This window comes from Trichoderma gamsii, assembly GCF_001481775.2.
Source record: "Trichoderma gamsii strain T6085 chromosome Unknown Scaffold_37.2, whole genome shotgun sequence".
NCBI lineage: Eukaryota > Fungi > Ascomycota > Sordariomycetes > Hypocreales > Hypocreaceae > Trichoderma > Trichoderma gamsii.
In genome coordinates this window covers 248,742-265,769 of record NW_020171374.1, presented here as the reverse complement: position 1 = coordinate 265,769, position 17,028 = coordinate 248,742, and the positions used below count along the sequence as shown (strand labels likewise).

The 17,028-nt window shown below is 50.3% G+C and overlaps 5 protein-coding genes across 5 annotated transcripts; 3 read left to right on the top strand and 2 right to left on the bottom strand.

Annotated features, from left to right (window-relative positions):
- Nucleotides 1-1,564: 1,564 nt before the first annotated feature.
- Nucleotides 1,565-3,418, top strand: TGAM01_v208631 (hypothetical protein; the record flags this gene model as incomplete). The annotated part of the gene is made up of 1 exon (XM_018806247.1): nt 1,565-3,418. The coding sequence occupies one exon, from the start codon at nt 1,565-1,567 to the stop codon at nt 3,416-3,418; it is 1,854 nt and encodes a 617-aa protein (XP_018660498.1).
- Nucleotides 3,419-5,324: 1,906 nt separating this feature from the next.
- On the top strand, nt 5,325-7,322 carry TGAM01_v208630 (hypothetical protein; the record flags this gene model as incomplete). The annotated part of the gene is made up of 1 exon (XM_018806248.1): nt 5,325-7,322. The coding sequence occupies one exon, from the start codon at nt 5,325-5,327 to the stop codon at nt 7,320-7,322; it is 1,998 nt and encodes a 665-aa protein (XP_018660499.1).
- A 317-nt stretch (nt 7,323-7,639) lies between these two features.
- On the bottom strand, nt 7,640-8,435 carry TGAM01_v208629 (hypothetical protein; the record flags this gene model as incomplete). Its single annotated transcript, XM_018806249.1, has 3 exons — nt 7,640-8,249; nt 8,316-8,336; nt 8,389-8,435. The coding sequence occupies 3 exons, from the start codon at nt 8,433-8,435 to the stop codon at nt 7,640-7,642; spliced, it is 678 nt and encodes a 225-aa protein (XP_018660500.1).
- A 362-nt stretch (nt 8,436-8,797) lies between these two features.
- On the bottom strand, nt 8,798-10,003 carry TGAM01_v208628 (hypothetical protein; the record flags this gene model as incomplete). Its single annotated transcript, XM_018806250.1, has 1 exon — nt 8,798-10,003. The coding sequence occupies one exon, from the start codon at nt 10,001-10,003 to the stop codon at nt 8,798-8,800; it is 1,206 nt and encodes a 401-aa protein (XP_018660501.1).
- Nucleotides 10,004-12,349: 2,346 nt separating this feature from the next.
- Nucleotides 12,350-15,868, top strand: TGAM01_v208627 (DNA repair and recombination protein RAD52; the record flags this gene model as incomplete). The annotated part of the gene is made up of 4 exons (XM_024550377.1): nt 12,350-12,425; nt 12,531-13,347; nt 14,348-15,066; nt 15,117-15,868. 4 exons carry the CDS (start codon nt 12,350-12,352, stop codon nt 15,866-15,868), a joined length of 2,364 nt encoding a protein of 787 aa, XP_024404886.1.
- Between the last annotated feature and the right edge of the window lie 1,160 nt (nt 15,869-17,028).

Here is a 17,028-nt window from a genome sequence, read left to right as displayed (position 1 = left end):
AATTGAAGCTGCTTGACTGCTGAGGCTAATGCATGCCGATATCTATAGCGGCCCGTAGAGCCAACAGCGCAAAGGACCCTTTAGCCGGCTCTGAGAGTGGCGTGGGAGTTGAATGCTGGCGACATTCATGAACCATCGTCAAGAACATGGAAGAACAAGTATCTGCAAACGCAGTCAATGAGGTTTCACATGTGACACTGATTGTACCACAGATTCCCTTTCTAGGTAGTATCTAACCATCCATGCCATGCTTGGAGCTCCGTATCCCCTATGCACATACCTATCATCTAATCTAGCCGCCATCCGGGGGATCTGGGAAAAATCATCTGGCTAGTACGAAGCAGCTATGAGAGGACTAACTCTTCTAGACAGGTCGTAGCAACGTTAGATTGCCAGGTCCCTTGGCTGGCTCTTTGGAGATATGAGTAGATGCCTATTACGATACGGGGTTTGGGGGTACAGCCACAAACGCCCAAGGAGCTGGCCTGGATCTTCAACTTCCAGAAGGCTGCTTCATCATTTCGGCGACAGGGATTGTCTGTTATTAACAGTGTCAAATGAACCAAATACGCCACTTGAGCTCCGCACAATATCTTTAAGGACTCGGCTAATAGCTTTCCCACACATGGCTGACCAGGAAGATGCTGTGTCATTCGGGAGCTGCTTTCTATATCATGCCTAGTCCGTCATATACGACGGAGAGCCACGTGCATTTATTGCTTGTAGTTATTTTTAGGAGATGCATTATTAAATCTCCAGGCTAGTCCAACCGGATTCACGCCAGAGCCTTTTATTGGTGGTTTCCAATCGATGGCTCCTATCAGGGACATGAATTCGGGCTCTCTCGCTTATCTCATCTATGGCACAAAAAAGAGCCTAGAAAGGAGCTATCTAAGAGCACATGAACACTACCACTCTACATTGTTAAGTAGCAGTAACTTTGCGACAATCCCCCCCCAAATGACTGCGCGTACATAGTTGTAGATATTCAAGAGCTCATCTCAAAACGCCTACTGAGATTGGTGCTCCCGCTACTTGGGCGTGCTTTTGCACTTCTGCACTACAGCGTGCCTAGCAGCACAATGGCTAAACTTCGGAAGAACATGGACCGCAATTTGCCGCTTACATTTTTTTCTGGTTATCGCCCAAAGATTAGCAGCCCGTCTTTCAATTCAATTGGTTTCGCGATCCTCAACTTGACAACTACAGAGAAATCTAGAGTGGCTCAAAGCCCCGGTTTCGATCAGTAAATTGCTGAGCTCACGCTACCTGGACAACAATTGCATCAACGAGATAGTCCCGTGTGGGAGTCTTCAGCACCTTCCTGCTTGCTAGCTTCGCGCTATCCGCGTCTGGATTTCGGAGAATATCAAATTCAAAAGCAGCCATCTCATCCACCATCTGCTAACGAATCAACTGTGCTGAGAGGCTACAATACATCTGCATTCCATCTACCTATTGCAAGTTACAGGCACATGTATTGATGAGAGATTGGACCCTTCAGAAGACTAGGCTCTCACGTCAATACCGTTAAAGACCCTGGCTTAGCCCGGCCTCCAACGCCATGGCTGCAGCTCAATCAGACTCAGGGGACTTCATCAGCCTTCTAAGTAGCGAGGACGAGCGTCCCTTGCCAAAGAAAAGGAGATCCCCAAACGACAGCCCGGTCAGCAACGATGGGCCAGATGCTTCTACAGAACGCTCCAAGCGTGCTCGGATAAACTCTGCCTCTGCTGATAGCATCACTGGCGCCAAGGTGTCCGAAGAAGGAGAAATTGATGAGGATTTCGAGAGTGAGGCTTGCACTCCTGAGACGGGTAGCGAGGGCAAAAGGTCAGGGGACTCTGCATCAGCCGCTGTCTTTGTCCCTAGAGAGCCCCCAGTTTATACAAACGACTCGCTATCCCTTCAACTACCGGTATTTTCACAGCAAAGGGAAGGCTCATGGCCTGCAAGGTTCAAGGAATGGGTGCAGCTTCTGTATACAAACAACTCATCGCAAGCTGTTGAGCTTACACCTACATTGATTCGAGCTGCTTACGCTCAGTACATTGATATTCACAGCAGATTAAAGTCGAACAAAAAGCGCAGTGCGAAGCTGGGCGCTGATAGCTTCGAAGACGCATCCCTGGCACAATTGCTGGCATCTCTTCGGCCGGCGGTTGCGGACGCGCAGCCAACTGCAAATGGCTTGAGTGAGCCCCAAGGCCAGGCAGGCGTGTCTGACCAGCTGCAAACGCCCGACTATAAGGCCAATCAACCCACTGCCAACGATGGCCGGCCTGATGAATTGCCAACGCAGGCCAGCGGTGTTTTCGTCGTCGACGTGAACCCACAACCTCTGCCTTCAAACGCGCAAAAGCAGCAACCAGAACCTCAGCCTACCAAAAACACCATGCCCCCTCGAGAAGGCGTTCCGTCGGGCGATAACGCCCTGCAGCAGCAGCACCGATACTTTCCATCGGCTGCTGATCCATCCAACATGTGCTTGCTCTGTGGGCGAGAAGGCCACACTGCAGACAGCTGCACAAACGATTCGTGCAAGTTTTGCGGGAAAAACGACCATTGGGATTATGTGTGCACATCCATCAAACTCAGATGTCGGAAATGCAACCAACTTGGCCACAAAGCTGTCTCCTGTACGGAGAAGCTGGCCCTCACCAAGCAAGAAGGGCTTGCGTGTAGCTATTGCAACTCGTCCGACCATCTAGAGACTGATTGCACAGAGATTTGGCGGTCGTTCCATCCTGAAACGGGAACGATCAAGACTGTTACGGCTTTACCAGTATCATGTTCTATTTGCGGCAGCGCCAAGCACTTTTCCGGAGACTGCAGACAGAATCAAGATTCCGCGCCAAATCCAACCTGGTCTTTGGCAAATAAGGCTCGATATCTCGACCCGACATGCGGCTCATTTGCGATTTCCAGTGTTGCGGAGCCTGCATCAAGCCAACAGTCCGACCTGAGAATCCGTGGCCACGCTTCCCGTGCCAACGATGTCCACTATTCCGAGGGCGAGGACTCTGACGATGTGGAATTTCTGGGCCATCGAGCTGCACCGAAACCAGTGCGGACGGGCCGTATTACAGTGTCGACCAACCTCCATGTCCCCAATGGAAGCCAGCAGCCTCCTCTTCCACCTGGCCCACCGCCTCCTCTGCCGCCACACCCGTCGAATAGGCGTCCACCAGGCACAGCAAGACAGGCCTATTCGCAAGGACAAGTCGGATCTTCGCTTCCTGCCAGACCACCAGCGTCCTCGCGGGATTATAGCAACGTACCGCCCCCGCCTCCCGCGTCTGGAAGAGGAGGACGAGGCGGTGGACGAGGCGGTGGACGAGGTGATAGAGGTGGACGAGGCGGTAGAGGAGGAGGCAGAGGCTACCGAGGAGGGAAATTCAGGGGTGGTAAATATTGAGGTGGCATATTACCTCAATGATGGTGGCCGCAATGTCGCAATTTCCAATGAAATCTGATGATAAAATGAGCTGCAAGCATAGAGCTTTTCAGGATGACGAATGAACCAAGCAAGTGTTGGACATTTTGATACCCGCCTACATTCATTCTACAGGCAAAGATTCCATAGGGGACAGCGGTACTGTCCAATCTGATAGACAGACACCCAATGAAAGGTGTCAAGAGCTTAATCGATATAATCGATGTATATAGAACAGATAGAACAAACACATGAGACGACTCATTTGGAGAAGACAGAGAGCATATGCTACAGAGGGGCACGCAAGCTGGATACTCTCCTGTAAGTCCTTACGTGGAGATGCTGCATGTCTCAGTGTGCCTGAATATCGAAAAGGGAGCACTACCTTGTACTACTAATTGGTCAGATAACGTAATCTGTGTATTCAAATAACAGGGCAGCATCCAGCCATTTCAAGCTCACTGCGATGGAGACACTTTCGTGACGTTATCAGAAGAGAGCGAACGGATGTTAATAGGCGATAAACGCTTGGCTCACCGCGCCACGGGGCTGGGGAAAGCGGATATTTAGTGGATTCGATCATGGGAGGACGTGGCTAGTGGGTTGAGCTAGCATGAGGAATAGATGCGATTTTGCCAATTCCTTGCCGTGTTGGGCATGAAAATCGGAAACGTTGGGATGAAAAGACGAGCAGATTTTAACGGCCCAAGAGAGGCCCAAGTTTCAATTACAGGGTGCGATGAAACATATCGACGTGGCTACGGGATCTTTTGGAAACTCTGGTTTAGCGAATTGATGATTTGGTAGAATCAATACTAAGATCTCGTTTATACTTGAAGATGGAGGGTAAGCAATTCTAATAGGCACATTTCGGCTCACGAAATCACGCTCAGGCTTCACGTCAAGCTTTAACTTGGCCCTCTACGCGAGTGACCAATATAAAGTAAAGTCGTGTCGGATGCCACTGCTGCTACAACCAGGATAAATATTGAAATCAATTGGATCTAAAATTCAACCAGGAAAAAAAAGAAAAAAAACCACCAACCCTTGTCCCACGCTTATGCACTCCCGACACCATCGCCAATCCACTGGCTGGCCGGAAACACCAAAAGCATTAAGACCATCCCTGCAAGCCGCTGTCTAAGTAGGTCTCATTTTGCTGGCGCGGCCTTCTGATGCGGACACGAGTTTGCCTGGGCGTCTTTTGGTCGCGAGAAAAAATTGGGCTCTAATGCTTTTTTGTTTCTTCAATGTGCGTTATGGTGGTGAGTCATTGGCTAGTTGTTGCTGAGGCCGGCGACTTTGGCGATGCAGGGAGCTGCAGGATGATTGGAGCGCGGAAGAGGGAAGCTGGCACTACGGAGACTTGAAGTCGAAATTTCTATTTTATCCTTGTATACTCGGTTCTAGTGGATGAGCGGTGTCCAGTGAGTATCTCGTGAAAAGTAGTGGCTTGGGGAGGGTTATATGCCTAATGCTTGGCTTTGGGAGAAGGACGAGGTTAGGGTTGTGGGAGACTATATACAGCGTAGTACGCGCTCCTGAGTTCTTCTGGTATCCTGGATTTATCAGAGAAGTAAACTGTGGGAATACTGGTTTGTATTCAATATCTTGCTGTTTTGGTAAAACATAATAATATACATAGAAAGCCTTCAAAGTCTCTAGCTTCCATCTCATTGGTAGCCTCTCGCCTTTCCATATCGCAGCTGTTGGATACCTCCCTGGTATTTCACAGCTCCATCAAATCCATCTCCTACGCTGCCATCATACCAAACTAAGGCTCCAGCCATAGTAATTGCCAGTTATATCTCCCCAAGGCACTTGAAACAAACATATCAACCGCAGCCATTATTCAAGGGTCTATCAGCCCCCACGACATGAGACAGATATGGCTTCCACCGAACAACTTTTCATCGCCACGCTGAGGAGCGACCGCATCAAAGAAATCTTATTTACATATCTCTCCATCTCAGACATCTGCGCTATCCGCAAGACCTCCTCTGCCTGCTGCAATTTGGTCACCAAGCGCCTCTTCACCCGCATCCATGTCACCTTCACACCCAATACCTTCACGAGGCCCTCGCGCATTGCTGCACTGGGGCGAATTGGACATCACGTTGAGCACTTGACCTTTTGCTTTGCTCACTCGGATGCGACGTTTCTCCCACCACTGATCCATCCAAAGACAGGTGAAGAAATTACCTTTTCGTATAAGCCGCTCACCACCATGGAATCGGCACTTACACGGCGGCCCAAGTACGCCAACACTGAGCTGGGAGAGATACTGACCCAGCAGTATCCTCCTCTGTTCCATGCCGCCACCAATGTCCCCAGCTTCATATATGCCATGGGATATATTCCCAACATGAGGCATCTGACCATTCGTTGTCCCGACCAAGATCCCCGAGAGAGGTACAGAAGAGACATTGTCGACTATGCCCTCATCAGCGTACGCATCGCTATTGAACGCACGCCAATGTTGAAACTCAATAAGCTGTCTCTCTCATCACTCCATCCCGCTGCTTTCAACTGCCTCAAGTTCATCAACGGAATAGGCAGCCTTCCATCCGCCAATCGTAGATGGCAGCAAATCAAAAAGTTACACATCACCGTCGAGTCATGGGACTTTTACGGCCCCTCCCCTGGCCTTGACCATCTCAAAATCCTCGATGACTACATCCGCTGTTTCTCTCAAAGACTAGACAAATTCACATTTGCCTGGATTGGTGCCAAAGGCCCGTGTCCCATTGCCTTGTCCGCCGACCCCCTGTTCGCGCCGCCTCGCAGTTCTAAGAAGCTCTTCCACGAGATCACGTCCGCAATGTCTCCTCTCCCCGCGCGGCCTCTCCGGTCTCCCATGCATTTCCCTAAGCTGCGCTATCTGCAAATCCGTAATGCCGTCATGAACTCCCCTCAGTTGAAGAGCTTGATTGCTTCCCATCAAAAGACGGTCAAGCAGTTTGGCTTTGAGAATGTCGTCCTTACCAATAACGATAGCTGGGATGAAGCACTGGCATCCGTAACGAAGAGTGATGGCGATTGGTATCGAAGCAGAGCTGCAGCATCTTTGGAGTACTTGTCCTCTCCTGTAGCTAGCATAAGCGAAGAGGGACTGCCCAGTCCAAGTGCGGCAGCTGAGATTGCTAGCAGAGAGCTGATGGATCTGGATCTAGGCCTCGGTGGTCTTACTTTGGATGATAATGCAAGATATGCAGTATCAGGATCCACAAATGACTTGGATGGACCAAGAGAATCAGATACCAGCGTTTCTACGGAGACTACGAGAAGACGTGTTCGTCGACACCACAGAAAGCATTCCAAGGAAGAAAAGAAGGAACATGCCCCTGAATATCCATCTCCCCTTTCGCCTCCCTTATCCTCTCACAGCCACAAATCTTCCTCCTCTGTGCACGGCCAAAAACCATCAAAGCTTCGTTTCAGTCTCTCTACCGACTCCAGCCAAATCGCCTACTCTGCCATTCCCGAACCGCTGTCCATCACGTCTCCCATCATCTCCTCTTCACCCCAGCCAGTCCTCCTTCAACCGGCCATCTACTCTCCCTATTCCCCTCATCAGGCCGGACCTAATGAGGGTATGTCAAGCATACAGCGCAGCTTGGAAAAAGAACAAAATCATCGCCTCTTTGCCGAAGATGCGGATGCTAGAGCAAACGCGTTGCAGAAGGCCAAAGAAGCCGTGTTGGCGAAACTCAGCAAAGAGTTTTATGAGAAGAAGAATAAGAACAGAATGGTAGATGCGGCCTCTGCACGTCGATATATGAATGCGAGAGATATGAGTGGATGCGGCAGAAATGTGGTGATGGAGGATTGGAGAGCAATGGATAGCCGGAGCGCGATGGTGCCCTTGATTTACAGCCCGTCTTAAAAAGGGGTGCGGGTAATGGATGGCGATGGTTATGATGATACGACGACATGATATTGGTAACGGTTCGGTGTTTTTTTTTTCTTTTCTTCCTCTCTTTCTTATACCATTCATTCACAGGCTTGTCCTTGATGTATCTTTTATGTATTGATATCTGGATGGAGGACACTTATGTACACTACGGTCATGACGCTCTTTTACAAGTAATTCTTAGTGTTTCAGTCTTAGTATAATATAACTCTACTCTACTTAGCCTGTTACTATCTAATAACATTTTCCGAGAGAACTATTGGCACTCGTATTTCCCGTAGAATACACAATCAAGTGCTCTCTTTAGCAATCCTCTCCAACGCCTTCAGATACTCCTCAATTTCCTTTGATCCCGTCAGCGTAATATCCCTCTTCTTCCCTTCAATCGCAATCACCGGCACCGCATCTATATCCCTCCTAACCTCATTCAACTTGGTCTGCACCTCAGCCAGACCCAAGTCCTTATCCAATACCACCTTCTTTGCTTCCTCTGCCGAAATGCCCGCCTCTATGCAGGACGCTATCAAGGTCTCATCTTCTGAAGGATGCAGTCCTTGCTCAAAATTTCTCATATAAAGAGCATCAATCAGCTTGTTGGACATCTCAGAGCCCTTGACTTGTTGAAAATACTGGATCACGCGGTGTGCATGGAGCGTGTTTCCCATGGCGCCGTCGAATCTGAAATTAATGCCCACGGGCTCGGCGCGTCTGCGTAGCTGCGACTGAAAGGCGTCTTCCGCTTCGACCATGCCTTTATGCTTGTGCTCAAAGTACCATTCTTTTCTGTCGACTGAACCGGGTGGGAAGCTTGGACTGAGCTGGTAGGGTTCAAAATGCAGGGTGTAAGTGATGGAGGATGATGAGGGAGAAGAGCGGAATTTGGTGAGGGCTTGATCCAGCCTGTTGAATTGTTAGTCAGTGAATAGATGTTCAATAGTATATATATATTGGCTACTCGAGCAATACTTTTTCTTGGCTATATATGTCCTACATGCAATTAGTATTGATTCATGAGATTTTATAAACGAAGAGTGCATACCAGGGACACACTGTATCTAGCGTGAATATAATCTGTGCCTCATACATCTTGATGAATAATTATGCTCGATAAACTCAACAAGAATTTACATAGATTCTGTAACGGTATCCCTAGTTTATAAAAAGGTAGAATGAAAGCCGAAGAGTGAAGCTGCAGCATCGATCTTCATGTTTACCACTGCCGGTATTTTTGACTAAGAATTGCGGAGAGCCCGGCAACCGGGCGGATGGAATACTGAGGGGTTCGCCTTGACCACCGAGGTATACATTACAAATTACATCACAAACGGGACTAGATCAATTCAAGAAAATACATTTGTCAAGAATTTCCATTGCCAGTTAATAAAGTAAATCAAGAAAAGTAACAAGAAAAATGCTGAGAGGGTATCTTGGTCACAAGATAGCCGACGCTAGTCAAACGTAACCTTGGTTCCCGTATGCTGTACTAAGCCACCCGTAAGACGAGCAACAGCAATGTCCTCTGCGGCCTTGAATGGCGCAGGCTCTGATACTTTGGCTCCTCTGCTGTCGTCTCTCTCGTCCGGCCTGCTTCTCCTGGGAGGTCTCGACGTATCGTCCGCCCTCTTGGGAGCATCCTTGCCGAACCTCTTCTTGTATCGCACCCGGTCATCCTCGGCCAACTCAAGCTTCAGTTCCCGGCCCAGCATGCGGTTTACCCACCACTTCCTCGTCTTGAACTGCTTCTGATTTGCGCTTGACTTCTCCTTTTTGTCCTCGTCCTCTGCTTCGTCGTCGCTCTTGTCGTCACGGAAGTCGTCTTCGGTTTCCACCCGTTCCTTGATCTTGACGAAGCCCTTGACGGCCCAGGCGGCGGCTTCAGGCTCCTTGAACTTGACCCAGCCATATCCCTTGCATTTTCCCGAGTCTTCAAACGTAGCCAGCTTGGCCCACTCAATCTCTCCGCACTTTTCAAAGTTTCTGATCAAGTCGTCCTCGGTCACCTTGAAGCTGAGGTTGCCAACAAAAACTTTTCGGCTGGCGTTTGCGTCTTGACGCTGATCGGTCTTTGCATCTAAATTCCCTTCTGAATTTCCAGCCGCAGCCTCGGGCTCCTTCTCTTTGGCGGGGCGGCCCTCGAACGATTTGGCGTCCTTGATGAGCAGCTTGCGGCCAGTCAAGTCGGTTTCTGAGAGCGCAATAGCTGCAACCTTGGCGCCGATATCCGCAAAGTCCACGTAGGCAAATCCCTTGTTCGCAGGCTTCTCATCCTTGCGCCGGTTAGCGTCCTTTACTGTAGGCAGCTTCACCCTCGTAATCGATTCCTCGGTGATGACGCCTCCAGCGTTGTCTATTAACCATGTGCGAAGCTCCGCCCCGGTCAGCCTGAACGGCAGGTTGCCAATCCAGACGCCATGTTCGGAGCGGACTTTGTCCTTGCCATCCTTTTGTTCATCTTTATCCTCCTTTTCGTCGTCGCTTGAGGGCTTGGTCGGCAATGCCTTTCCCTTTTTGAGGGCACGGCGCGCTCGTTTTGACGGTGGCTCTGGTGCGTTTACATCGACTTCAATTTCCTCGACATCGGCCTTTCGTTTGCTAGAAGTGGCCACGTTGTCCACCTCTGCCAATTGAGGCGTTTCTGTTTCTGTGGCTGCCATTGTGAGGAGGTTGTGGACGGAATAGGAATCCAGCTTCTATGTGCATCGACGTACCCAGTATCACGGAATCAGTATGCCAGCAGAAATTTTTTTGGGCCCTGGACAAAACTTCATATCGATAAAGCGATAAATACCCGAGTTTTAAGTGGGGAAGAGGAGCCAAGCAAGAGGCTAATGCCCATATGCTATGCTCCGAGAAGCAAAAACGAGGCCGGCTCTTCTAAAAAAGCCAATCCAGCGCCAAAAGATGATGTGCCACGACTATGCACGCCATTGCTGCTGCTTTTATCCGGCAACAACCATCTGGAAACCAACACTATCCCATAAGTATACAGAAGCATAGGGCAGGATTCGCGCCACACACTCTCGCCGTGTCACGCCAGGCCACCGCAGGCTCCTGAATGGCCGAGGTGACGAAGTGGCGCATGGCCACGTCTTTGCCCGGCATTAGCGTGACACGCATGTTGAAAAGGCTCCCAGTGATATGACAGCGCAAAGCAGCTAGAGCAGGAAAATTGTGAGAGAAGCACAAGGAGACAAGTGATTCGTACGAGCTACCGAATGCGGGCTGAGTCGTGTACCTTGCTAGGCACAGCATGCGTGGTGCTGTTGATTTGTCTTTAAGCACGGCTGCATTAACACGCTACAACTCCACATTGACATCAACCCGCAGCTTGGACAGTATATGTACGGACTATTGGACAGCCCTGGGCCGGCGATTGAAACTACCGATTTCGAGGGCTGGAACGTGCGCACTGAAATGAGAAGCGCAGACTGGTCGTGTTTGCGGTCGCAATGGCACTGACCAGGCGTTTGTGCGAGGGACTCTTGCTGAAAATCATGTTTTACATGCTCCTTAGATCATGGAGTTATGAGATGCCGCCGCGAGGAGTGCAGGAGTTGAGCCGTATTGGGCCGGGTCTAGCTCTGCAGGTGGGCTGCACACTTAGTCGCAGAGGCGAAATGATATGACTCTGGCTCCCTTGCCGGCCTCGATGCATTGACGTTGCTGCTACGAATGGCCCTGCTCATACATGAGTCCTGCAGAAGCAGGTCGTGGCGGTGGTCGTGGCAGTGGCCGTGGCAGTGGTCGTGGCAGCACGTATTACGGAGCACCAGCTCCGTCTATGCAGCCGCCTGTGCGAGGATGAATTGTTCAGTCGTCGTGCTTTGAACTGTAACAGGATCAGTTCTGGGCACGGCGTAGCGGTGGTCTAATTGAGGTCAATCAATGCCTACTGGCCTAGTGAGAATCGGACGTTAGTACTAGCCTCCCACGCCCACAGTCAAGGCTCGCCATGCGGCTTTCCGAGCAAACAAACAGATCGGGATCCGCAAGGGGCCCTCCTTGCCTTGCGCTATGAAACTTTTCCCTTGCACAGCTCAGGCACGCTGCAGGGTCAAGGCACTGTAGCGCCGGAGAGAAAACGACAAGGTCTGCAAGAGAAGAAGAGACAGAGGGCTGGGAGAGACTCCAGGCAACACAGTGGTAAGCGAGCTCCCTCGAGACGAGATCAGCTGAAACGATCAAATTGACCCATTGAAGGTTCAATCTTTGCGCTTAGCTGCCGTGAAAGCTGTAGCGTCTCCATCCTCGTACATACAGCGCGCAGCGCAGTGCTGGCGCTTTTCTGCTAGTGCCGTTGCAGCCCAACCGGCCAACCAGCTGCCGGCTCACCCGCTGAGGCCGCTGAGGCTTACTCTGGCACTGACTGACGTAAAAGAGCACCCGCGCCGAACGAGCCTACTGTACGTGCGACCGTCTTCTAGCGGGCAGCGGCGCTGTGCTCTGGGGCGCCACGGGCCTGTAGCAGGCCGGCAGGCCTCCGCTAGCAGCCCGCCGCGACGCAGCGCAGCGAACGCTACGGGAGCCGTCACGTGTCCGGTGCGCTGCAGCGGCTCCAGAGGCCGCTAGCAGGTTCTGCCATCCCTGGAACGCAACCTGACCAGCTGCGAGTCTCCGCATCCTTTAAACTGCTACCCACTCGCTCACAACAACTCAACTGCTGCCCTTGCACTGGCCGGGCACCCATGCAGAGGCCCCGTTGACCGCTCTCTGGCTCTTTATTCCACTGCAGTAGCCCGTCACATCTTTTTCTCGCCGTTCTCTTTCTCCTCTTTCCATTCTGTCCCCTCGCCCCTGCCATCCGGACGGTGATGATTGCGGCCCTCGGGATCGACTAGCGTGGCGGATATCGTAAAAATACAAATAATCTATCCTGGACAGGCCATCGAGACAAGACCATCCAACTCCAACTCCATCATCAGCGCCCCGGCCATCCTGTTTCAGACGGCGACAGTCGGTACTCACAGCATCGCACGGTCGCTTGACGCTCTGCTGTCACGATGAATGTGCTGCTGTCGCCGCAGTTACCAGTTTTCCCTCACCAGCACGAAAACTTGCATCTTTCCCAGCGAAACCGTAAGTTCACACTTCCATCTGTCTTGCCACTCATTGTATTTGTCCATTTACAAGACTTGCATCATCCTTGACACAAGATTTTCTCGGCTGACACTTATCCTGCAGTCTCCTCGATTCACAACATGAGCAGCCGGAAACGAAAGGCCGACGAAGATGGAGACGAAAACATGTCACCCATGAGCTCCCCTGCTGTATCTTCTCGGCCCCTCATCCGCCCGTCGAAAAAATTCAGATCCAACGACTTGATCGGCAGGCCCCTCTCTCTCCCACGACTCTTAGAAACCCTCGACACAAATCAGCTGCGAACAGTCTTGGAACGCATCTGCGAGCGCCATCCGGATATTGGGCAGGAAGTGGTCTCAGGAGCGCCCCGACCTACCGTTGACTCGGCAATGAACGTGCTATATGGTTATCAAGAGAGGTTGAATGCTGCCGCCCCTTATGGGGAAAGCAGCGCGGAATACACATACGACCGAGTCAGGAGTCATATCGTCGCTTTGATCGATGCGCTCTCTGATTTTACTCCGCAATTTCTTCCCCCGATCGAGACTCAGCCCACCAAATCCCTGGAATTCCTTGATGGTGCTACCAGATTCATTCACGGCCTTCCAGATTGGCAGCCACAGACTTACCGCCATCACAAAGACAACGCATACGAGGACATCTCCAAGGCCTGGGCTCTAGTCATCAACGAAGCAGCGAAGCGAGGCGGTGGATTCAATTTGCATTCCGATGGATGGGACCAAAAACTGGCTCGACATAACGAACAATCTGGAGGACGACTAGCCACAGCCATTACAGCCATGTCAAATAGCGTTGGCTGGATGGGATCGAATGAGAATGGGAGCTCGTCAGAGCAAGGCTCTATTCTCAGCCAGCTCGTATCGGGAGCATATGGGTCGCCAGTTAGGGTCGGACCTTGGTAAACGCTGCTATATAATATACGGAGAGCGGCTAGACCACTGCATTTTTTTCCTTCTCTCGCCAGTCCGACGGTCACCCGAGGCGGCCTCAGAGCAAGCTACGACGCTTTTATTTTCATCACGACAAAACCTTTCTCCTGCATCAACGGGCTATTATAGACTTCGGCACTCATTTTTCCTTGCGCACAACTCGGTTGGTTTGGCGTTGACTTCTTTCCTTTGTAATTTTTGATATCCTTTCTTTATTCATCGAGTGGCGGTAGGGATTCTTCAGTGTGGCATTTTTCTGGTTTATTGGTATTTGTACTGGTACGGACGCATCATCATCTGTAAATATTTGAGATTAAAAAAAATTTCCCCTAGTCTTGTATCATTAAGACAGGCGTGGATCAACCTCTTTGCTCCCTCTCTCATTCTACGAAACTCCAGCTAAAAAGTAATTCTGCTGATAGTTTGATCAATTGGCCTCATAGTCTACCGGGCCTAGTGAACAGATGTTCCAGCCCAGGGATCTCAATGCTTCTCCATCTCGTAAATCCTAGTGAATAAACCGCTCAGAGCTGACGACGCAGTGAAGCTCTTTTAGCCGTACACTACCTACCTAGTTGGTGTTAGAGGCGCTTAATGACATGCTAGTAGAGGTCAGGCGGAATAGATGAGTTGAGCTGAGGCTTCTTGGTGGTTGCAAGACGTCGGGTACGTACCAGCGTCCTGACAGGTCACGTGCTCTCCTGTTTTCCATTAAACAGAACGCGCTTATTGCTAAGCTACCAACGCGACGTATCGTGAATGAGAGCCTACCACGACCATTTAAGCATTCAAGGATTCCAGATACCCAGGTGCAGCCGCTCTGATAAACGTCGGAGCTATCTGGACTTGGTCTATTTTTTCTCGCTTTTTATGCAGATGCCAGAGTGATTTCGGCCGCCCTCCATGCCTGCGTATGTCCTCTCACATTCATATCAAAGTAGTCGATAAGTCGTTAATAACAAGCTACAGTCCGGGCGATCAACACCAAGCGTGGGCCAATCCTTTCGAAGAGGCCAAGCCCCGCGTATCAGAATGGACGGCCAAGGAGATTGCCACAATTTCGTCTCGGCTCGATAAACAGCTGGGACCCGAATACATCTCGTCACGCGCCGGCCCTGGCGGCTCTCGGGTCCATTATCTCACTGCCGAAAAGGTGATTGGCCTTGCCAATGAAGTTTTCGGCTTCAACGGATGGTCATCTTCGATACAAAACATTCAAGTCGATTTTGCCGACGAAAATCCCCAAACACAACGCGTGAGCATCGGATTATCCGTCATCGTTCGGGTCACTCTCCGAGATGGCACGTACCACGAGGACGTTGGCTACGGCTCCATAGAGAACGCAAAGGGAAAAGCAATGGCCTTTGAAAAGGCAAAAAAGGAGGGAACGACGGACGCTTTGAAACGGACGCTGAGGAATTTTGGCAATGTGCTGGGCAACTGCATTTACGACCAAGACTACGTCAAGCAGGTTACCAAGATCAAGACTCAGCCGAATAAGAAGTTTGATCCAGATAACCTTCATCGACATTCGGATTTTGCGAAAAAGGAGCCTACAAGGGATATAACCATGAGTAATCTCAACACCGGAGCCAAGACTGGTGCTCCTGCCACCGCCACTACTGCTCCCGCCGCTGTTCCAGCATTCAAACCAGAGCCCATGGACTCATTTGATGATTTCTTAGGGGGTATGCTGTCCTCAGATGGCTTTGAAGAACTCGAGGCTGAACATCTATAGAACTTGACGAGGCGGATTTTTGCGTACCAGAGGAAGGCCACCCAGATGAGATTGTGCTTCCCAGCGCTGCCAACCCACCCCACGATAAGCCGGCTGGACAACCAGCAAAGCCTATGCCGGTGAACAACACGAATCGCCCGCCTCAGCCGCAGCCGTATACTCCAAGACAAGGACAGCCGCAACGACCGCAGAATGCCCCGCAAGCCAAAGATTCTCCAATGGCACCTCCTCAGCAGCCACCTCCAGGGGAAGCGGTGGCATTCTTCTCGGCGAGATCTACGCTTGATCCAAACCAATCCAACGTCAACCAAAGTCAACCAAAGCAACTCTTCAATCCCAAGGCTGAAAGTCCTTCTATACGAAAAACCCCTGGAATTGATCACACATCATCTAAGCCCGTGGCGAGAAATGGCCAGCATGTTCCTCCGGCTAATAGCCAGGCGCAATCTTCTACGCCAAGTGGTAACGCAGGAGGCTTTACGTCACTGCGGCAATCAATCAGCGGCTCTCAAGCCAAGAGCGGTGCAATGAACACATCACTAGACCAAACTCGCAGAATAGGGGCACCGGGTGGTCTAGGCAGTCCTCTTTCGAATCGAGGTCAATATAAGCCTCCGACGATGAAGCGAACTCTCCCCGCCGAAGGGAATGGAACCAATGGAGAAAGATCACCGTTGGTTGATATCCCGACGAATGCAACGAATGCTAATGACGGAGACGGCTTGGATGCAAAGAGACAAAAGGTGGCATAGACGCCTAGCAGAGCATAAAATCGTTCAAATATGAGGCAAGGAGCATGGAGTTTTGGAGTTTATATGGGCCATGATGACTTATTTTCTTATGGTTCGGTATCTAGGGAATTTGCAAGTGCCAAAATCCAAGGGATGATCGGATATTTGAATCACTCTGAGATGAATGTAATTAAGCGTTATTTCAACCTTGGGCTGCGATGCATTTGCCAAAAAGAAACTCATATGTTACCCGGTTGACTTCGGTGGCTTTGAGGTATTGTTGAAGCTCAAGTCAATATAAAGCACGGTTTCTACGTCCACACTTGCAGTTGTAATTGAAACATGTATGCATAACCCCGTTTGCCGGGGTTAATCACGTTTGACTTTGACAGCCAACTTTTGGCTTTCTATCACAACTGGTACCACCTTGGCCGCGTCCCGCAGATGCTCGCTCACATCTTTAGCGAGTGAGATACCGATCCAGGACTGGCCTTCATGAACTTCACGCTGCCAAGTGTTGTTACTAAATCACTACAATTTTCTAAACTAGGGTCGGCTTTGGAATGAATGTAGGTAGAACAGTCACCCCGATCATGGGCCAAAAACGTGTGCCGGAGAGCGTTCCACTTCATCTGTAGAGTTAAGCAAAAGTCGTGTAGGACATATCGTTGCGTGGTGCGAGGCTATATCGGGAGTTGAAGGAGTAGCTCGGCTTGTCTATGCAGCAGGTACGAGTCCAGACATACTGTAAGCCGTCCCGTTTCGCCAACTCGCCAGAGTTTTTGGATCTTGCTGAATGCACCTCTTTTGTTGCCACGGGAGCGCAAGATTTTGTCGTCATGATGATTGGAAATGGCTTAAAGGTCACTTCTTCTGCTGGTGCTGCTTCCCAGGCGTGTGGTAGGATGGCGTATTTGAAGATAGAGGCGCCGAGGAACTATTTGAGAGTCAGTGTGTTTACTTTGACGAGTCGCATGATGATGATATACTTGAAGAGGAGAGTTTATGTCGTTAAGAATCAAGTTCGAAAATAATTCAGAACATTGTGATACAAGTACTAGCTATCGCCTTGCCAATCATGCCCATCTCTATGCATCCAATGAAGCGAAGGACCCAAAACCATAGGTTTATGAACATAAAGAAGAAATATAAAGTTCTTGAACAAAGCCATTGTCTTTTAT